General features: G+C 43.8%; 1 protein-coding gene across 2 annotated transcripts in view; it reads right to left on the reverse strand.

Annotated features, from left to right (window-relative positions):
* The window catches only part of FERMT1 (FERM domain containing kindlin 1), a 303,369-nt gene that overhangs the window by 76,797 nt on the left and 202,819 nt on the right, over positions 1 to 23,753 (reverse strand). For both annotated transcript variants that reach the window (XM_086927689.1, XM_086927690.1), the window contains exon 12: positions 10,024 to 10,245. In XM_086927689.1, the coding sequence (XP_086783815.1) occupies positions 10,024 to 10,245 (222 nt within the window). The remainder of the gene's footprint in view (positions 1 to 10,023; positions 10,246 to 23,753) is intronic.

Here is a 23,753-nt window from a genome sequence, read left to right on the forward strand (position 1 = left end):
AATACTGTAGGAGCATTGTATGGTTTCTAAGCCATATAAAAATACATACATAAATAACAATGACTAAAAATACTCAACTGGTGCTTCAAATATACGCCTACCCTGGTGTACCTAACCTAAGTCTAGTACGAGGGAAGAAGTAAGTATTGTGTAGCCACTTTTAGTTTTCTTTGCCAAGAATCTATCCAAGATGTCTCTTAGGTTCTAATCAGCTCCATACCTTAGTTTGGAATGAAGGAGGTCTGATATCTCTGTCTTGGGACTCGATTTCCCGAAACCCCGCGAGGGGAGCTTGGAAACACTGGAGCTGGATTCTCAGCAAGAGAAAGGACAGCTTCTCGATCAGTTCGTCAGCTGGAGGGTCAGCTTCCTTCGGTACTTGCTGTAGCAAGCCGCGTCGGGCAAGTAGATAGTCGAACTGCTCTGAACCACAGTGTCTTGCTAGAGCAAGTGAAGGCATACTTATACCTTGAAGGTGTCTAGTTTGACGTAAAGTCGGGCATGATAATGTCAGGAAAGAACCCCTAGGGAATAGTAGTTCTTTGTAAAGTACATGATTTCCTGGACAAATCAATATTCAAGCAAGGGGAAGGTCCTTTACTGCTTAAGCCGTTTTCCTAGAAATCGTTGTGATGTTTTGTACTGGTGGAAGTAGCCATGCATGTATTTGGTCTGCATGGGCTATGTCTAAATAAGGGAATGATTTCTATGCCTATATTAGGGCAAAGTGAATTGTACCTATATAAGGGCATAAATCAGGAAAATTCAGTCGGAGCCTAAAACGCCACACAACAGTCTTTTTTGTTAGCAGTTCCGTGAGGACAAAGTCTCTTCAAAGGCAAAGTTGCTGGAAGTAGGGTGTGTGTAGGAATGTGTACTGACAGAGCATGTCGGAGTTGGAGTATTTAAACATTTCTGTGGGTGCTAGTTCTTATTGAGTCTGCATTTTGATTAAACAGAGCATAGATTCCCTCTTCCAAATATCTCCTAAAGTTGATAAGCCAAAAAGACTCCATTTCATGAATCCACAGTTTCACAACAGCTTTCAGGGGATTCAGTCTGGTCCCCATTTGATGTGAAGCCAGATTAATCAGAGGGGGGGTCATCTCACACAGTCTCCCTTTCCATCTAAAAAAAGCTGTTACAGCTCTCCAGACCCGCGCCACGGTTTGAGTCTGAAGCAGAAACCCACTGAGGTGTTTGATTTATAGAGGACTCCCTGGTAGCCCGAAGCTCCCCATGAGAACCTCTCTAGTCTTAGTGCCAAATCGTCCCCGGCAGAAAATGCCCAGTCATTAACTAATGCCAATTGTGTGACCCAGTAATATTTGTTGATGTCAGGGAGCCCATCCCCCAACGTAAACTCCACATGTGAGCTTTTGAAGGGCTAAGCAAGGTGGGCTCATTCCATAGAAGGAGGCGAAGTAGAGACTCCGTCTTTTGAAAAAAAACATCAGGCACATGGTATGGAGTGATCTGGAGGGCATACAATATCTGAGGCAGTGTCATCAACTTAAAAAGAGAACATCATTGTTGTATAGTGAAATGTGCTCTTCTCAAGGTTTCCCCCAATTATTCCCCATATCATAGGGTCTTGTTGAACCCACGCTGTCAGGAGTTCCATGGCCAGGGTGAAAAATAATGGGGAAAGTGGACAGCCTTGCCTAGTGACCCCATGGAGGACAAAGTTGCAGAAGACTGTCCTGTTTACCCATACATGTGCCAGGGATAATTGTATAGAAGGCACATCCAGCCTATGAAGTTGGGGCCATACCCCATGTGCTCCAGCACCGCAAACTTATAGTTCCATTCCAAAGTGTTGAATGCCGTTGAGGCATCCATAGATAACACCATTGTCAGAACTGCTTCATCCCTAGACCATGCCATGCCTGCTTCAGAGATTCAGTCTGGTCCCCATTTGGTGTGAAGCCAGATTAATCTGGGTGGACCAAAGATGGTATTACCTGACAAAGATGAGTGGCCAGGAGCTTAGCTTGGAGTTGTATCTACGCATTAAGGAGGGAGATGGGCTGATATGAGCTACCTTTATCCGGGGATTTCCCCGCTTTATGAGTTACCACTATTGTTGTGTGTCTTTGGTCTTCCCAGAGGCAGCCAACAGCGCGAGCCTCTGACCACATTTTCAAAATGTGGGGTTCTAACTTATTGGCTAGACATTTAAATAACTTAATAAATAAACTGATTAGGCCCATCGCTTTGTTTCAATTAAGGGTGCTTAATGCCTGACCTATTTCATGTGGATGCATATCTGCTTCGAGGAGTTGTCTGTGGTCCATTGTAAGTGGAGAAAGTTTTATATCAGCTAAAAAGGCTTTCACGTCTGAAGGAGTGCAGCACGTTTTGACATTATAATTATTGGTATTAATCGGCAAATGTGTCAGCTATCCCCTCTGGGTCTGAGTTGACCGCTCCAGTGTCAATGGTGAGTTGCAGGACCCAGCTGTGCACCTGATCACGTTTTTCAAGCCAAGCCAGAAGTTGCCCTCCTTTATTTCAGAAGTCATAAAGACGTCTTGGCGAGAGTGTATGACACTTTATCATTATCCTCGGCCAAGTCCCTATATTCCTTATTTGTCCTGGGTCTGTTCCTTGGTCTTCTAATTACTTACTCCAGTGCCAATATAACAGCCTCTAGGATCTGGAGTTGCTCCTGACGTTTTTTCCTACCCCCCACGAATAAAGAGTAGGACTGTCCCCAGATCTCTGTTTTATATGACCCCCAAACTGTTAATTGTGAGTAGGGCTCCCGGTTTTATGGTAATAATTTTTTAACATTTCCATCTGTATTTATCCATATTTATTTTTTGCTAATTTTATCTGTATTCATCCACATTTATTTATGTAGCAAGCAAAAGAAGACGCTGCAGCTACTATTTTTTCAAATGTATTTAAATAGCCAATGCACGCTTGCACTCGGTTGTTATAGATTTATATCAATGCCAAATTAAGTTAGTTATTACATTAATCTGAAAACTTTGCCTTTGTAGTACAAGCACATGTTCAAGCTTCTTGAGTCTGAGTGCTTGTGAGGACCATATTAGCTGTTTCTCTGTACAACCCACTGCCAGTTGTGTAGCACTTTTCATGACGTGTCTAATTATTGGCATACAAAGTGGTATCTATAATAAGTTGTGATCCACTGTTATATGTGCGTCCTAGGAGCTCCTATACCTCGGTTTTAAAATGATCTTCTGTGAAACACTAAGAAGGATGTCCTGTAAAAGCTACAACGAGCAATGTTACAAAACAATAAAGACAAAATAGACCACTAGTGTCTGTAATTCTTGAGAAAAGTTATACATTCCCTATCCCGGTCAACGAAAAGCAACCAGCAGTAATTATTCGTTACCCACTGCACTTCAGGAGGTCATGCCGATCTCGCCCCCCATCCTGTCCAGCTATTTATTATTGTGTGGACTTCCCTCTACACACCCTGCTTTGCCTCCCACACACTGCAGCTAAAAACTTAAATCTTGAAATAGTGCACTCTGATACCCTGGTCATTTAGAATGAATGCCCCCCATGCCTCTGAAAAGTCAGAAGTTTATACATCAACAAACAGAGGAACATAGCATGCAGCATGTAGAGGGGATCTGCACTAGCCCCATCCAGCTGTAGTTTCTCCCTTAACACCAGTAAGGAATGAAACCACGACACCCGCACCAGATGTAGAGCCCAAAACCTGAGTTTCAAGGTGGTGCAGAGACATGTGAATTAGGAGTGAAGGATCGCTCACTTCTCCACTGAATGCGAGGTTGCCACTACGAAAGTCCATTCCCCCTCCCTCGCTCTGCGCTATTCAAATGATAAAACATAGATGTGACCACGCAGTGACACATGGATCCGACAACGACTGGGTGGAAGAAACTAATTATGAAATGTCAGCAGGGGCTTGGGGATAGGCAGAGTGCATCTAAAGATCTACATTAGGCAGAGGGGCGTGCCAACCCTGGGCTGGAGCACGGCTGCGCAGCACAAGTTTCTGAATCAGTTTCAGCAGTAGTTTACTGGTTCTATTTATAAATATAGACAAAGGAAAAAAAGTTCCCGTCTGTATTTATATGTATAAATCCATTTAAACGGAAAACCAGGAGCCTTAATTGTGAGTCAACTGATCCATCATTAACCCCTTGCATGCTGCCGCGATTCCGCGCCTGTGCGGCAAAATCGCGAGTGGGCGGGTTTATGACAGCCCCCAGCCGTCATCAGCACACGAGCACCGTAGTGCATGACGGATGGGGGCCGTCAGCAGCATGCAAGGGGTTAAGCTCAAAGTAAGAATCAGTTGGAATTCTAATTTGTGCATGAATGTTTTATCCAGAAGGTGCCAAGTATTGATGACTTTGGGTCCACGAGGTCTAGTGTTGTTGCTTTATATCTTCAACAACACTGGGGAGTGGTCGGATAGTCCTGTAGCTATGTTAGCTATCTAAGTAAATATGTAGTCTAATCTGGAAAACTATTATGTATTCCGGACATGTATGTGTATTGGCACTCTAGCGGGTGGCGGAGGCAACAAATATCAGCGAGTTCCATCACCGAGACAAAGGTGACTAATACTGGATCCCAACGGATGTCGAGCCTAAGCCTGGGTGGAGTTCACAGAGTTCTGCTACGCGGAACTGTGTGCAGTGCAAAAAAAACTCCGCCAGCCTGCCCGGAACTCTGCAAGTGTTTGAGTGTGTTAAATAAATGCCCTTCACTGTGATTTTCAGTGCCAGGTACAATCTGCACTGTGCTATCATCGCAAACGGCACCATGCACAACCCAAGAGGGTGCTGCTTCTTTTCTGCTGCTCGAGTAGATTTATCTCAACGCAAACGGATGGTTTCTCAACACGAGCGATGGCAAGCATACGTGACCACTCGCAATGAGAAATCTGACGGCCCCTGCTGAGAAATATCGCCGGGAGGTGTATTTTCCACGCCTGAGCTCACCAACTTGATGTTGCCGATCGCGAACAAGGAAAAATCTAGCTGGGAGGGGGATTTTCCTCACTTGCCAACTTGACGCTGATGAACGCGATTGAGGGAAACATCTCTGCTCTGGATTTTTTCAGAACTCAGCGAGCGGAGCGGAGTTCACCGCCCAGACTTAGTCGAGCCTGAGATTGTCTGTACAAGTCATCAGATAATGTGGCTTTGAAATCCTCAACTATGACCAGCATTCCATTTGGCAGTTGTGGGAGGAGATCACTAAGCCTTGGCAGTGTAAGGCGTTTGTGGCGTGGTGGGACATATACTGAACAAAGATTAATGGGGATCCCTCCCCATGTGCCTGACTTAGGAACAAATTGTCCCTGGGGTGCCATCCAGGTCTTGCCAGAAACATAAGGGACTGAGTTTTTCTGTAGAATTCCAACCCCCCTGGAGTCAGCAAAGTATCACTCATGCGCAATCAATGAATATCACCTCTAGTTAGTGCCCTGCAGGAGTTACTCAGGAGATGAGTTTCCTGTAGTAAATCTGGACATCCGTACTGTGTCTTTCAATGTATTGGAGTACCATCCCCGTTTGAAATTGCCATCCAGCCCGTTTACATTCCTTGAAATGATTTTAAGTCAGGCATGGGGTTCATGCATCATGATTTTGTTGTGTGTGATAGGCCATGGCATGCAACACACTGGATGCTGCACAAGTTACAAGGATTTGGATTAAGCGGTCACTGCTCTGTAACTCAAAATTAAACTCTTGAATGGCAATAACAAAACCACACCTCCCTGCCACCATGCATGGCGGGTTTCAAACTACCCACCTAACCCCAACTAGCAAGACGCCTGCGGCCCCTGAGAACATCGTAGTAAATTGAGAACCGGGGCTAAATTTGACAACATAAACTGCACATGCCCCTCCCGCCCCCCCCCCCCATTGCCGAAGATGTATTTTGCCCTCCCCTAAAGGTAACTCAAAGTATAAAAGCATGTAATAACCAAACTCGACCCTTCAGAGTCAAAATACCAAATCATACTCACAATGTATCCAACCATGCCGCCTGGGGGTACCCTTCCATCTGTGACCTATAACCAGGCGGCAGCCCTCCAGCCACTCCCAGGCCGCTTCCAGAGATTATTATACCTGGATCTTCCTTCCATGTCTTAGAGTAGTGCCTGTATAGTAGCATTTTCTTTTTGCAGGCTAATCATTTGTTTTTGTAGCACAGTGGTGGTCTCAGAGATGTCTGACACAGTCTTTTCTGCGTCTCTCAGGCGTTCATTTTCTCTATGAACTTCAGTTCGCAAGAGGGATAGCTCTCCCACCACCAAATCTAGTTTGGTTTCAAGAGTGGCCTTTATATTTAGAATGGTGATCATAATTTCTCTGAGGGTAGGCTCTGGCGGATCTGCAGTAGGGCTTAGCTGATTTCCAGGAAGGGAGGACTCCTTCTGGGCACTTGTGGGGATTGCATATCTGTCCATTTTATTCTGTTGCATTTTTCTTAGGTCTTTCCCATCATCATGATGAGCTGGAGTTTCCGAATCTTCTGTTTACCAACCACGTGTATATGGGGTTCGGGTGTCTTCCACCTCTGTGGTCGGCCCAGGTTAGACCATCGTAGGCACGGTCCAGCCACAGTCGATTGTTGTATGCCAGCATCATCGCCCTGCCTGGTGCCACAGAAACCCCCAAATGTCCACCACCTCCCATCATGGTTGAGGTAGGGTAGTACAAGTGCAGTTGCGCTTGGATAATTGCGGCTTTATGGGAAAGGTGGAACTGCAACCAGCATCTTGAGTTGCTGGCCATGACCCCTTGCGTACAGATGTTTGAGTCTATAAATTCAATAGCCATAGTTCAGCTGTATCCTTCTTGTACTCTTCTCTGTGTGTACAGAGGACTTTGTAAATTGTAGACAGTGTTGGATCTTCAGATTGATTGGCAACTGCACTAGAGTGAGTGCGACATGATCTCAGAGTAGGAGCAGGATGATGAGCTATTCCATTGATCGGGTCCTCTCCATCTTCACCCAGTGTAACTACTGTTATCGCCATTTTCAAGGTCCTCATTTTGACACCCATGCAATTTTTTCGTCATTCAATTTGTGCATCTTTTTCATTCATGGATGCCTTAGTGAGATCAGTAATACTTTTGGTTGTGGATTTCCTTTACAGCTCTAATTCAGGATCTTCTCCTGAGTCAGGGTCTGAAATGGGCCTTTTGTAGATCCAGCAAATGCTCTTGTGTCTGAGCCTGTTTTTAAGCCTGTGAATTTGAAGTCTGTATGTGATTCATTCCTCCATCCTTAGTGGTGGTGGGGGGGGGGGGGGCGCGTTGAGTAGCGAGTACTAACCTGCCGAATGTCACTTTGCATCTTGTCCAATGCAGTAAATGCGGGAGATATTGGTGGCCTTGAGAGCAGTCCTGACAGTTACTATTTTGCTGATTGGTTGAATTATTTAGGGCACTTACATTGTGTGTAGCTGTTTTAAGCATAGATTGGGCTATGCTTTATCTGGCAGTTGTATAGCATATGTGGACAAGTGGCCTGTTGCAGAGCCACATGAATCCCTGCTAGTACTGTTATTGGCATTTTCAGGTGGCTGCCAATCTAGTATAGCAGGATGTTCATTAAGCTGTGTGGTGTCTGATTAAACTGAATAATAGTAGCTGAGATGAGTATGGTAAGATTGTCTTTATCTTTAATAGCCAGACTTGAGCAGTTGTGGTCCATAGCAGGCCGCTCTGCTGTTGCAATCTGAGGGATATTTCTTGGAGTATGACTACTCCCTTGATCTATGATCCATATTACAGGCTCTTCCTGACAAGGCAAGATGAGAGCGGACTCCAAATTTGAGGGCATCTTTGATTGTGTTCAAGATTAGGAAAATACTGGTGCAATAGATAGGTGAGATGTGTCATCTGAGTCTGATAAAGTCTCACCGGTGGTTTGCTGTGGTTGACTCTGAAAGGAATTTCACATTACTGTTTGTACTCTCGACTCATTCAGCCTTCCCTGTCTGAATTGACAGTGCTGAATTTGCCCTGGGTGACAGTGAAGGAGGAGGAGGACTCAACCATAGCATATGAATGCACTTCACTCTGGGGTCTCCTGCTCACTTGGGGGCTCACCTGCATCTTCACACCATGGAGTAAAACAAATCCAGGAAAACAGCTAACAGCATCATATCTGATCTTGCGGATTGCAGACTCCTGGGAGCACCTGAAGAGTGACTTTGCAACGTCAGACTCAGAAGTACAGAACTTTATCTGGTGAAGCAGAGTTGATTGAGCTTGCTGCATCTATGCATGGTGTGAAATAAGCAACTGCAGTGGCGATGAAGATCCACAGACTTAAGTCTCCCCATATCTGTCTCATTGAACATAGTCTTCTGCCACCCTGTTGAGATTTTTCGTGGTGCACAGTAACCATTGCTTTATTATCCAGTAGTTACTGGCTGGATATTCCGGCTAATTGGAGCTGTTGAGGGTCATTACATCAATTTCCTTTGAGCTCCCCCTCCGTTACGCAGCCTCACTTGTGTATTGTTGCTATCTTTTTGCGGCTCGTTATTGGTATGTTCTGCCTTGTCTAAGCCCCTCATAACTATTCTCATTTCTGTAAAGAAGTGAGTTTCCCTTAGTATACTATTTTCAGCATTATCAAGAGACCACTGCATATGTCACAGCTTTCACAGTTCCAACCTGTTTGGTAGCTCTTTGAATAGCTAGAGTCAAACCTGGGTAATAACCCATTTGGTGGTTTTCAAACATTAAATTTGACAGTTCTCGGAGGGCTCTCATAGATTGACCTACTCCAAATTATTAAGAATCCTAGCAATCACTGGATAGTGCTCCATTAAAAAACTTGACTTGGGCTCAAATATCAGTTGGCCCCTCAAGCAAGATAGGTATGAGTGATAAACCTCTGGAAGTACTTCTCAGATACAACAAATGGTTCTATAGTGCAGCCCCAAAATATGTTACTTCTGCCAGCTCTCCACCTGTTTGTCATCACTTCTCATTATAGTCTATTTGAGATCTGTTGATATGTAGAAGAAAACGAAAAGAGTATGCTTCATGAAAATATCAGTGAGCACATTGGTAACAAAAGTTCACAAGAGACAACACTTACAGACAAGAAAAAGGAAGGTGGCTGATGATGCTTAACAGAAAAACCAGCGTTAAACCTCTGAATACAAGGTATAAAATATAGGCCAAATGGTAAGATAGAAACACAGACTTACACAGCCAATCAGAGGGATAGAACAGGAAAGGCTATAATTGATCAAACAGAAACCCAAAGGAGGGACAGACAGGACAGAAGTACTGTGACGTCTATGGACTGGAATTCTCAAAACATTACAAACTGGAATTCTCAGGATATTTCAGACTAGAAAGCTCAGGAACCTACTGACTGTAATGCTCAGGATTCTACAGACTGGCATGTTCAGGAAGCTACTCAATGGAGTGCTAAGGATGCTTTCAATTAGACTGCTCAGGGTGGCCTGAATCGAACAATCGTAATCCCTGGGACGACAATGCTCATAATGCTGATAACAGGAAGGGTTGAGAGGAAGGTGAAGAAAAAGGCTTGGAAGGGAAAAACACAAAATGCAAGAGTAGTTTCTGGAAATTAATGCAGCGATGTTGTAAATATGTGTAAGTTTGAAAGGTGGGTAATATAATGGTACTCCGAATTTGCCTCAGATAGTGCCTTAAGAAATGAGGAATTACCATGGGAATCAGAATTACTGCACCAGATTTCGGCATTAATCCCTCTATTTTGGGCCAATTCTCAGTTGGAAATCCCACCGGGTTTTATCTAGTGAAATGCCTAAAAAATGTAGGAAATTGCTGGAATGGAAAAAATATAGCCCTCACAATGGAATGTACAGTCAAATAATTGACACTTGTCAGTGTCCCCCGATTAGAACAATTTCCACTTTGAAAACTTTTTTTCTGGAAATGGCTGATAAAAAGCCTATGATGTTCATGATCATGGATCACCAAATAGCACGGTTACCTACAAGACATGCCACCTTAAAAATGTAAAATGTTACTGCACCTGTTTAGTTTTGTATTTCTTTGCATAACGAGGAGAAACAAAGCACTCTGGTTGAAATTCCATATTTTCAAGGTCGGTAGAGACTTCAGGAGCAGTATTGCGATTTTTCATCTTCAGGAATTGAAGAATTTTATGAACTTCAGGCCGAAATGAGCTATCCGCCATTGTTCTGCCTTTAGATGCCAAAAGGCAGGCTGCCATCCATTTGGCGTATTGATTTTCCTGTTATTGAAGACAGAAGAATACCATTACACTCCAACTGAAGTAGAATAGGAAAAAATAGACTTAGGAGATCTATATTGTCATATACCATAATCTGTAAAGACACAGTTACAATACCAATTAATTAATGCTATAGTTGCCTTGTGTTATTAAGCACCGAAGTAAAATTGGTTCCCAGAACTGTGTCAACATCCAAAGACTCACAATGACATGCAGGCTAAAAGTCTTGTTATGAACCCCAATGTACCCTAATGTAGGTCTAGGTAGTTGCACAACCTTTTACCTACATTTGACTTACCATTGTTCTACATAACGGGTCTGGCGCTTACCTTTTACCTAGTTAAGTGCTGTATAAATGTCAAGTGGTTTTCTCTGAAAACTAGTCTAATTTATTATGCATGAGGATTCTCAGTATCACAGCAGGATTAACATCTTTTGCATAATAACGGTGTATAAGCGTCACCACTATTGTCATCCTTGGCCAACATGCCCACAGTACCATGAAACATCTAGGTAGAACTCCTGAGGGAACCTATGGGGTATATAAGTACCACATATATGCTGGGCAAACCAGAGGAGAAAAAAACTTCCATGCGGACACGAGCCGCTGAAGTCCCTGCACGCAGGCACTCCAGGACGCAGTGATGTGACATCCCTCGCTGGGTGTCCAACTTGAGACCAAAACAGAATCCTTCACTCTCTCACATCAGGTAATGGGGTTGGTTCTTTCCTAGGGAAATTCTTGGTTACACACCTACATACATGCTAGGCACACTTAGGTACATCTAGTTAGGGTTAGCATTGTAGGAGTACCCATTATTACTGTCATGTATTTTTTATGCCTGTATATATTCATTGTTTTAGCACCACGGTAGAATTCTACCTTTTATTTACTCTACTGGTGTTGGTAATCGTCTATATCTGTTTCTGTCACGTGGTTGTTGGAGCATATGTATTTTATACTAGAATGACGCTGGTTCAATAAATACTTATTGAAAACGTCCCCACCAATTATTCTGTGCATCCCTTTGAGAGAAAGTGAGCATGATTGACTGAGCGAAAAATACTCTGTTTCCACTATCCCTGAGGGGTCAGGGTTGTCATGCTCGATGGTTGCCAGAAACCTTGGTAAGTTTGTGGGGCTTATAGTGGCACTGTGAGCTAGCTGGTCTACAAACTAACATATCCTTTCGGGATGTCTGGAATCAGCCTGAACACCAATCCCTTAGATTATGTTGTCTAAACGTGCAGATCCTATATAGATTTGTAGGAACTACATGACAGTCTGATGCCCAGTTATTCAACTGCAAACAACTTCAACCGCAATACTCATCGAAAATTGAGTCAAACATAAAGATATGTTTCTACGCACCGTCCAAACATCTATGTTATGCAATATTGTGTCATATCAAAAACCTTAACATTATGGGAGAGATAAATGTGCCTCGCTCCCATCAAAACAAAGAAACTCATATTTCCCAAAATTACATCTGAAAATTGTTTTTGAAAATTCATTGATCGGAATCAACGAAAACAATAACGTGACCATGCATTATATAAAACGGAAAATAAACGTACAATCAGCGACCATGTTTATTGTAGATACCGATCTATAACAAGAGAATTATGGCTTCTGAAATCAACACTGCATTTAAGAAGAGAATGGCGGTGGAAGTTGGGAAATGTGATTAAATATCCTTAAAGAATGCTGGGTTTCAGGCAGAGCGACTGGTGCCATTGCACTGAGTGCCATGCTAGTTACTGTCTGACCCTCTGTACCTGTAGTGTCTTTATATGGAGCACCTGCTTCCTTTAAATGTCTTGGCTCTCACAATTCAGTTGCTGCTTTCGTTTTGATATTTTTATGGGTGTGTCACTGCTTGTGTGCAGACATTGAAAGTATGCAGTGCTACACTGCACCACCACGTTGCGGAGGTTGCATTGCTTTTTCAGCTCTGCTGTTCTGTTTAATTTGTACATGCATTTGTGTGTTAATTGCATGTGTTAAAGCTTTGTTCGATATAGTTAAAAATGTTGTGGCACCTCAAGTTTGTAAGGAAATACCAGCGGAGTCGCAGATACTCTGTGACTCAATAGTGGAATTCTTTCATAACAAAATCTCACTGATTTATGCAAACTTTCCCACTAATACTTCATAAAATATAGATTTAACCATTACTTTTGAGGAGGAGGGGGTAACATCATTTGCTGGGTGTCTTGACCAGTTTAACACCATTCTGCCGGAAGAGATAGAGAATCTTCTGCTATCTGCAAAATCGGGCTTGCCAGGAGACCTATGCCCTCCTAAAATGATGGCTCTTCTTTCTTCCAGCTGTGCGCTGGACATCGCAGGAATCTTCAACTGTTCGATTCAATCAGACAGTATCCCCGCAGTATGGAAAAAAGCCTGTGTCAGCCCGATTTTAAAGAAAGCCACCTCGGACCCCCAGGTGCTCAGTAACTATAGACCTATATCTTTGCTGCCCCTGCTCGGTTAGCTATTAGAAACATCAGTGAACAGATAACATAGGGCCATATGTATCATACTTCCGTTTTGCGAATTTTAAATAGCGAATCTTAAGGAATCGCTATTTAGAATTCGCAAAACGGTATGTATGTAGGTAATCTAGGAATTTTTGCGATTCCTTACTATTCCTTGTTTGCGAATTCGCAAATTGCGAATTCGCAAATAAGGAATACTTCCCATTCATTTCTATGGGCCAGGAGGCCCATAGGAATGAAGGGGAAATTTGCTAATCGCTATTTGCTAATCGCAAATTGTGCGAATTTCAAGGGTGCAGGGGGTGTCTCAAGAACACCCTGCTGCACCCCTGAAAATGACATGTGTGTGCATATGGTGCACATACATGCCCTAAGGGCATGCATGTGCGTCACATGCCACAATGAAAAATGCCAATTTGTGCTTATTGAAAAGGAATCGCAATTTACCACCAACTTTCAGTTGGTGGTAAAGTGCCATTCCTTAAACCAAATTCGCAAGAGAAAAAAGCTTCTTACATAGCAATTAAGGAATCGCAAAATTGCGATTCCTTAAATGCTATGGCAAAATAAGGAATCGCAAATTTTTGCAATTCCTTATTTTGCTACTTTTTCATACATTGCAAATGTGCAAAAATGGCCGTTTCCGATTGGCAAAGGCCGAAATTCGCCGAATTTCGGCCTTTGCGAATCGAAAATAGCTTCATACATATGGCCCTAGTTCTTAACTGGAAGCGAATAAGATCCTTCATTCATCTCAATCTGGATTTCGCCCAGGCTTTAGCACCGAGACAGCCATTGTAGCAGTGACCGACTCTATGAGACGGACCCTAGATACAGGTGGTTCTATGGTTCTGATTCTCCTCGATCTCTCCGCAGCATTCAATACCATCTCCCATGGAATGCTAGTGGAGAGGTTACATGCCTGCGGCATACGAGGACTGGCCTTAAAATGGCTTAATGATTTTTTGACGGATCGATGGCAAAACCATCATGCTTGGTCCCTATTTGTTAAAAAAATATTGGCTAGACAAAGGGGTGCCCCAGGGCTCATGCCTTAGCCCTACACTCCTCAATATTTATATGGCCCCTTTGGCCTCCATTGTTGAACCATTTGGGTTCGAAATTATTTCCTATGCTGACGACACTCAATTTATATTCCCAATAGGTTTGAATCTTGAAGAGGAGAAATTGCGTATCTCAGAGGGCATGCTGGCCATCTCAAAATGGATGACGGAAAATCGCCACCAGCCTAATCCCGAAAAAACAGAGCTGATGCTTATGGGCAAATCAGCATACTTTTGGACAGATGACTGGTGGCCGGACCTTTTGGGTCGGCCCCCTGTTCCAGCTTCATCAGTAAAAAACTTGGGCCTAAAATTAGACCAGGCTCTCACTATGAAGGACCACATTTCAGCTACAGTGAGCTCCTGTTACTACAGCCTACACCTCTTGTGCAGAATAATCCCTTTTCTGCCAGAGAACCATTGCAGAACCGTGGTCCAGGAGTTGGTAATCAGCCATCATGATTACGGCAATGCCTTACTGGCTGAAGTGGGTGAGACACTATTGGCTAGATTACAAGTTATTCAGAACACGGCTGCCAAGATGACACTAAATCGTCCTCCTGGCTCCCCATCACTTCCCCTATTGACGGAACTACACTGGCTGCCAATAAAAAACGATCCTTCTTTAAGATCTGCTGTCTGGCGTTTAAAGCCTTGGAAGGCAGGGGCCCCCAGTACCTTCAAAAGATGCTTGTCAAACAGACCTCGGATTGCAACCTTAGGTCCAATTCTTTAGCTCTACTGAAGGTTCCACGTATTCGTCTCGTAGGTACCGGGGGTAGAGCATTCTCTTATGTTGCCCCAAAATATTGGAATCAGCTCCCTTTACCCTGTGGAAATGTACTTCCTACCTGATCTCCAGGAAGCACTTGAAAGCATTCCTGTTCTAACCCCTCCTTTTATCCGTGGTTCCACCTCCTGTCCTCACTGTATTTGCTAGGAGAAGCGCTGAGATGCCCCCGGGTGATTTGAGCGCCATAACATAACATAACATAACATAACATAACATAACATAACATAACATATGCAGACCAGCAGCTCCCATTCAATCACCTGAACATCTGGTAATTAATACAAACAGATTGTCTTGAGGCAAAGGGGGTGGATGGTGCACTTGAATGCAACTATCTGGTTTGGCATAACAGAGTGAGCTGGCACAGCTGCCATGTTTATCAGTAGTGGCTCTGTGGTCAATGGGAGCCACTACTCAAGCATAGCAGTTCCAAGAATTATGCTGAAGAGCCCATTGCTATGCGACTACATATTTAGCAAGTTTATGTGTGTGTAAATGTGTTTCTGTGCAACTATATGTCTTTTTATATAGCACTTACTACCCCTGACGACCATAAAAATGTTTCTTTGTTACATGGTTCTGTGTGTGCATTCTATATGTGTGATTGTGAATGTTTATGCATGCAGGTGAGTAGTTGCATGTTAGAGTGCGAATGTGTTTGAATGTCTGTTGTGAGTGTGTGTATATGTGTGTGTGAGTGAAGGGGTCTAGGAAGGTTGTAAACCATTGCAATTTAGCAGTTTTTCAACATGAAAAAAACAATACATGGTCGTACAAAGATGGCACTTGTATTTCGACTAGTAAAGAAGGCACAATTTGATCATGATGCGCCACCTCAAAGGCTGATTTTTTGTATAATATGTTTGCATGTTTGATGGAAAGCACTCTGACACCCTAATTTGGGATGAGTAGTGCTAGAAAAAAAATTAAATTAAATGTGAGAGAGGGACTATGGAGAGATTAGATGCACCACTGGAGTGGTAGTGAGGAAATCCACGGAAAAGGAGCCGGGGGGGCACAAAGAAAGTTTGTCACCCCAAGCACCAATATTCCTGATTCAACTCTACTACCTAAAGTGAAGACCAGCATTCCACCAAAGGTAAATATTTCTACATTTAATGGGACACACATCTTTAAAAATCATCTAAAAAAATCAGGTCGAATTGAGTTATTTTAATTAATTACTTGGAGTTCGGGATACCAGGGAAGTTAGTTTCTTGACATAGTGCAGTATACTGAATAACTATTCAAGTGGTGTTTTCGGGTAGCTTTTGCTGAGATCAACCTATGTGCCCAGAACTAGGCCTGGGCGGTAAACTCAGCTCTGTGGCGGAGTTTGTGGAGTTTTGCCACTCTGCGCTCCACTTTGAGCACGGAGTTTGGCATAAACTCTGCACTCCGCCATGATGTAGAGTTTACCGTCACACACCCCAGCCATTTGCCCAATTTAAAGATGGCACCTGAGAGCAGACATAGACTCACCCACATGCGCAAGTGAAGCTCTGCCGAATGGTCATGGAGGAGACAGTAAAACAACATGTAGCCTAGGCTAGGGAGACCTTATGCCAAGCTACCTGACTGCATGCTCTGACTGTCCCTACCCAGTTGGCTTCCCATATATCCTGGATGGCATGGCCACAGAGTGGAGCAGAGCAGCGCGGGAGTGAGTCTAATCCATCTGCTGCCTGTCCGCATAGAGCATTACCGGGTCCTCAACCTTTTCTTGTTCTCCTTGAAGTGGACATGAACTTGACATGCTGAGGCACAGCGGGCTGCAGCCCATGGAGGGGCAGCACTCAGGGCAGCACTCATGGGATCCCACATGGCTGAGCAGAAGTACTACTCTTGGTGAGTGCGGTCTTGAGATTACCTGTCATTGTCTGGTCAACAACAAGTGGGAACCCATTGTGACGAATATGCATGCATTTGCTAGTTGGTTTGTATCGATTTGGAAGGGAGTTACATGATCAAGGAGCCCTTGCAGGACTTGCCCAGAACATGCAGGAATTAGCTGACTGAAAGACAGAAGCCCTGCGGGGATTTGATAAACAGGTACAGAGGACAGGAAACGCAAATAACAGAAGAAAGTAATGTTTCTCATGCAGCTGCACGTGATATATAATCGTTTGCTCAGTAATATATAAATTGACGCTTTCTATTTTGAATTGCTTATTGTATGAATGAAATAATTGAGGCAGTTATACAGACATTGTCGAATCTCATGCAGCACACATCAGCAGAGATGCCGACTTTGGAACTGGGAACTTGAGTCCCGGCATAGACTCAACATCCTGTGATTCTAGGCAAATCCCTTAATCTCCATTTGCCTACAACAACAAAAAATGAATGTGTAAACTAACTAGTGCTTATGTGTAGCGCTCCCCAGTGAAGCATGACATTGTGCTAGCCAAGCTGGGGTGGTCCATGGCGGCACTACTGACCCTTCCTCGAGTGCTGTTTCAAGAGCACATTAGGAGGACCTTTCTGTCACTACAATCGATACTTGTAGGGTACCACAAGGCTCCCCCGGCCTCTGCTCCCTTATTTTTCACTACCAAGGGCTAGACAGGTGATAATCATGCGACACACAGCGTTGAGTGCAAGGCCAGACAATATGCCAACCTCTCCCATCCTGCATCACTGAAACCAAAGCATGGGTAGGGACTGAGACTGCTGGCCGCTCAAACTCATTGAGACAGGTTTCTAGATTAAACACATTGTCTTGAGACATTTTACACCCCAGGTTAGGACTAAATGATTGGCCTAAACCAGCATATTTTAAAGAAACTTATGTACAATTACTTGAATTGTGTGCTTGATATAATCGTCATTTTTAACTACTATACTAGATTTCCTTTGTGATAAAATGACTCCCAAAGTTTCAGCTAAATATAAAGCAAGAATTAATAGCCCTAAGGACGGAACAAGAATTCAATGATTAATCATTTGGCTGCGGTACCGAACTGTGGACAAAAGGAACTATGGCAGCAAACAGCAAGAGGTTGGTTACAAGCCTTGCATTTTTTTGGGTACACTTGCTAACAGAGCAGTTGGTTTTTGAACAACACGGATTTTGATATAATAGAGAGTGCTACTTTATCATGGCCACCTGAATACATCCTCCGTCCCCTCTGTGACTGGAATGTCCCTCCTTTAATCTTGCTACAAGGCAGTCCATTTTGAGATATGGGTGCAAGGCATTTCACATGCAGTGCTTTGAAGCAGATACTGTTCAATCATTGTTTACATATTTGCTCATGCATGACAGCTTGATATACCATTCATTCTGCTGCACAGTGTTAGTCAGGCTTTCTGAATCCATGGTGATAGGCCATAAAGATGAAAACCAACATCTGTCAACAACTGGGTTCCCATCAAGTGTTACGATTGAAGCAATAGTAAAAGGAATTCACACCAAGATCCAAAGTAAACTGTGTGTGAAGTACGCAAACACATCTTTCACGCAATTTGACGCTTTCGCCAGTAATGTGATTGTTGCAGGCCAAGGGCAGAGTGATTCGCTTGTGTTTTGGTAGCACGCTGTGTATTGTGGGAAACATAAGCAGTGCAATGAGCACATTAAGACCTAGAGACTCTAATTCTAGCCAGTAGTGGAACTCCGCAAAATGTCACTGAGTTTTTGGGTAATTCCGCAGAATTCCGGATTGAAATTCCGCGAGCTCCACCCACCCCTACCCAGAACAGGTTTTTTGTAGAATTGGACAGGGAAGATTACACCATTAATGAATTATTCAATATATTTTATTTGTCTTCAGTTCCTGTTTTAATTGTGTAAGGTTGAGGAGTTGGTAACAGTCAATGCGGTCACAAACTACTGAAACATTTCAGAGCAAATTAGAAATAAAATTCTGAGTGAGTCAGAAAACACTGTTTGTCACTGGACATTTCAAAAAGGATTAAGGGCCAGATGTACGAACAGGTAAATTGCGCCTCGCAAATTGCAACTCTTTTGCGAGTCGCAATTTGCAAGGCGCAAGTTACTATGTACAACAGTGTTTTTCTCACTGTTAGCGATTCCCAATGGGGGCGCAAATTGAGAGCCTCATGAATATTAATGAGCTTCTCGGAATGTGCGACCCCATTGGGAATGGCAGGCCCTCCCAGGTATGGTGGCCTGCTGGGCTCAGCAGACCACCATGTCTCGGACTGCTTTTAAGTAAAGCTGTTTTTTTTTTAATGCAGCCTGTTTTCCTTAAAAGAAAATGGGTTGCATTTTAAAAAATATTTTCTCCTGCCTTTGCAAAGGGGAAGGGGTCCCCTGGGGTCCCCTTCCCTTTTGCGATTCCATTATCCCCCTCTTAAAGAGGGTGATAATTTGCGAGAGTTTTGCGACCACAATTGCGGTCACAAAACATTTGTACATAGGGTTGCGCATGCTATTAGGAAGGGAACACCCCTTCCTAAAAGCGAGTCAAAAAATCCTATTTTGCAAGTCGCAAAAAATTACCCCATGCTGTTATGCATGCACAAATGAGTTCGCAAACTCGTTTACAAATGCAAAAATCGTCGTACATCTGGCTCTTGACATTTGTTGCTAATTGATAGGCTAATGAGTAATGATAAAGAACTCAAGTTAAGGTATTTTCACAGAAAAGAAATTCTCATTGACAGTGAATTACTAATAGGGCACTTGGAATTTGGGGCAATGTGGTACTCTCTGCCTCATACAAATGCCTAGGTTATGTCATTTGATTGGAAATTGAAATATTCATTATTGACCAAATTAAATATCTGAATTCAAGCAGTTTATGTAAAACTGGTCTATGTTCACTTGTAAATCATACTAAGCCCTTAACAATTCATTTTTGCTAATTCCATTTTTTCAGTCTTACCGTAAATTCTTCACAAAAATGTCGTTTTTCAAAATAAAAAGTATTGCTTTACAGTATTTAAATAAATGATTTCTTTAAAAGCGTTGAGCAAGGGCAGGACAAACAGAAGAATTGGGAGGCAAGCATCCATTGCATAGAAAGAAGGGGAGAAGAACAAAAAAGCCATTGTGAAGGTATATGAAACAATGCTGCCTGCAACGGACCACTAATCCTGTTGGCAGCAAGACCACAAAGATATCTGCTTAGCTCATCTACAATACCTAAAATGTGAATGTTTTACATGTTAGGTCACGTGTTCTCGATCTGTGTTACCATGACTATTTAGAAAGGCACACCCAACTCTATGAGGTATGATATACATGTTTGCTGTTATACTCCAAGGCCCTAGTTTCACTTATGTATGTATACAATATTTCTATCTATCAAATAGACGGAGGGATTAGGAGCGGGATGAAGGTCCAGAACCCATGCTCCTCTAAAGAAGTACTTAAATACAAAGAAGGGTTATCTGTTCCTGTGTTCCTGTGATGTATAAGTCTAGATTGGACAGCTAAGGGGAGGGTCTTTTTGTAATGGAAGATGTAGCCCTCACACACCGAGATGGGTGCCTTCTGCATAGTGGCTTTGCTGTCTCCTTGTGAGGCCAGCACTGCAATGCACACAAGCCCTGTTTGAGGGCTCATTGGTGGAGATCTTCTCTTTTAGCCATAAGGGTGAGTGAGGGTCAGTGAACCAAGGGTAGTGTGTGTGTGGTGAAGATAGTGACTTAAATTACCTAAGGATTGTCAAAACATGGTTTTAATCTGTGACCTCCATAGCAGGATGACAAGATGTGAAATGTGTTTTGTGAGAATGAGTAAGTTCTTCCTTGAACCTAAATAAGCCCGGCACACATACAACAATAAATGTGTTGCTTCAGTTCAGTCATCCTCAGCACGTGTGGATTCATCCCACAGACATGTCTGTCGTAGGGTTAGGAGTGTGGTCGTACTATGTGTTACTAATGTCTGATAAATCTTCCAGATTTTGTGTGTACCCAAGTTTCCCGGCAGTAGTCTTCCCTCCAAAGGGTTGAACTCCGGTAGGTCATGTAGGTCACAAAGAAAGGGAGTTAAGGCGTGGCATAGCTGGAGATGTTTGTAGAATTGGTGTCTATGTAACAAAGTCTGTCTGTAGTTCTTGAAAAGGCTTAAGGTCTGAACAGCGCATAACTCCTCCTAAGGTTGAAACCTATTGCGTCCCACTGCCGAAACCCAAACAGGGATACCACCAGACCTTGAAAGCTCCCGCCCCATAGCAGTGTCATCTGAGATAGTTAGGCCCACCAACCCATCTGTGTGGCTGACCTCCTCCATAAATGGAGCACTATTTGTGTTGCCGGGGGTATATGGCTCCCTATCCTCCCACCATAGAGGACGTCTAAGAGAGGCACGTCGCCCATAGCCCAATGCTCCATCGCATACGCCGGGTCCGTCTGTTGCCTATACCACCCCTCATTTATGAGTAGGAGATGGGAAGCAACATAATAGGAGTAGGCATCTGGGACAGCGATGCCCCCACTGAAGGTGGACTGGAAACAGGTCCTGAGGGCAATACGTGCCACCACCTGCCCCAGAAGAACGCTGTGAGAGTCCCTTTGACTTGTTTAAACCATGTTAGAGGGATAGTGAAGAGATTATTTTGTAGTTGGTATACGATCTGCGGCATGGAAACCATTTTGAATCTCATAGAACAGCCCAGTAGAGAGAGGGGCAGAGGGGAAAATACTTTAATCTTATCTCTCACACAAGTTATGATTGGAGCAATATTGTGGGAGCAAGACGTAGCGGGATCCATGGTAATATGTACTCCAAGATACTTATAGCCTAAAGGGCAAACAATAACGGGGATAATGGGCATCCCTGTCTAGTGTCCCTGCCTACATCAAAGGGATCCGTGATTGCTCCAGCGACCCGGACTGAGGCAGTCAAGCCGGTATTCAAGAGTCGGACATAGTTTAGGAAGCGCAGACCAAGGTAAATGCTCTGAAGTAGAGTGAATAAATATTGCCAGCAGACTGGCCAGCTTTGTCCATGTCGGCTAAGAGCACCACCACTAGCTTCTTCAGGTGGTCCACCAAGGCATTATAAAAATATAAACACACTGGATGGTGTGGGGGTGGATCTCTGGGGTATGAAACCTGCCTGATCCAAATGGACAAGATCTGGCATATGTTTCAACAGTTTGTTGGCCAAGGTCTTAGCCAAAATTTTCACCTCGATATTGAGAAGGGAGGAATATTGTTGATAGGACGAATGTACATTCGGCAATAGCCCTGGTTTCGGAAACACCATGAGCTCTGCTTGTTGCCAGTCCAGGGGAAGTATGGCCCTGACCGATGCCTCCTGGATAACCCCCAGCAGAGCACTGCCCAGTTGCAGTATAAAGAGCTTCAGAAATTGACTCGGGTAACCATTTGGCCCAGGGGCCCACCCCGTATGCAACATGGCCATCGTTATTTTTTCTTCTCCTGTGCGAGCAGCGGCTGACAGGGTGCACAGAAATTTCTGTACCAGTTCTACACTAATGTGGTCATTCTTGGCATACAGTGCCTTGTAGTAGCCTGCAAAACTCTGGGTGACATCTGAAGGGCCCGACACCAACCCTCTGGCCCGGGGGTCACGTAGCACTGGTACCGGCGACACTCCTTGACTGCCTGACACAATCTTTGCAACATACAGCCTGATTTATCACACCATTGATATACTCTGTGCTGTGTGGCCTGCCACGCTAACTGCACCTCATTTAAAAGGTGCTGTTGGTATAACTGTTGGGTCAGGCTAAGCTTCAATCTAGCCACCCGGGTCCATTGCAGTCTCCCTCCAATTTCTCAATCTGTGCTTCAAGGTGCACCCGCTCCTGAGCTCTACGCCTACGGTCACCCATGTAAAAGCTGATGTTGACCCCTCTAATAGTCTGCTTAAGAGCCTCCACAGAACCACTTTCTAAGAAGCAGTGGGCAAGCTAAATGTAAAGTGTTCAGTAGTTGTTTGCTGAAGGGTCGCCCTATAGGTCAGGTTCTGAAGCTACCACAATGATATTCGCCATCAGAATCTAGGACAATTCGCACCAGTGTGGAACTCCACTGACACAGGGGAGTGATCCGAAAGTCACAGCGGATGGATGTAGGGGGATGACACCCTATGTATATATGTAGCGGGGATGTACAGATAGTCTAGTCTGGAGAAAGACCAGTGAATTGACGAATAGTAAATATAGCCGTTCTCGGTGGGATAATAGGCCCTCCATTGATTTGCCCAACCTAAGGTGGTCACAAGGATAAACAGCCTGGAATCACGAAGGATGCCCCACCCCCTCCGAGATCACCATCTATCCATCCCAGGGTTAATATTGTTATTCCAATCCCCCCACCAGGCAGTTCGCCCCACATATGGATGAAACATTCAATAAAGTTGCCACCCAGTGGAGGGGGGCATAAACGCTAGCTAAAGTGACTTGCTCCCTATGAAGTTCCCCCACCACCTCAATGTAGCGACCATGGACAACTGACCAGACTTTCTGAGGTAAAAAGGGGACCCTGAGGTGGAATAAAATGTCCATATCCCAGAAGCCCCGTATGAACCCCAAATGGAATATCTGTCTAAAGCCATGGGGAGCAAGGCATGGAGTGTAGGTACCCAAGAGATGGGTATCTTGTAGCTGGATAACGTCCACCCCTGTACATTTTACCTGACAGAAGACTGCTCCCCCATTTTATTTTACCAATAACCCCCTAACATTCCGTGTAAGGATTCAGAGAAGACCCTGTGTCCCTGGAAGTGAAGTTAGTGATGAGTGTCAGTGACAAATATATATCGTAGTCAAATGTGTGTCTGATTGAAGATGAGTAACAGGACCGCATCAACACATGTATAAACAACACTTGATTTCAACAATGGCAAACCTCCCTCCCCATACTTCAACGAACAAGAAGTATGTGTATTCTCACAGAGCCCTATCATGAGGCATGTAGTAGAACAACACCAATGCATCCCATTATCCCAACACCCAAAAAACATGGTCTCTAGAGGGGGTTCCTTATGTCTCTCTAGAGTGGCAGTCATATGAAGGCACCCAAATGGTCTACCCCCAGGACATGTTAATACTCAAACCCCACCGCAATATACATGGTAGATAAATTAGCATAGCATGCACATGCACAATACATAGGGAGAGAGAAGTCACACAATCTCATCATGACAGGAAGTTATGGTTAATATCACTTTAGCAATCAGATATAGAAAACCAATACAACAG

The sequence above is a fragment of the Lissotriton vulgaris genome, chromosome 6, assembly GCF_964263255.1.
Source record: "Lissotriton vulgaris chromosome 6, aLisVul1.2, whole genome shotgun sequence".
Classification (NCBI taxonomy): domain Eukaryota; kingdom Metazoa; phylum Chordata; class Amphibia; order Caudata; family Salamandridae; genus Lissotriton; species Lissotriton vulgaris.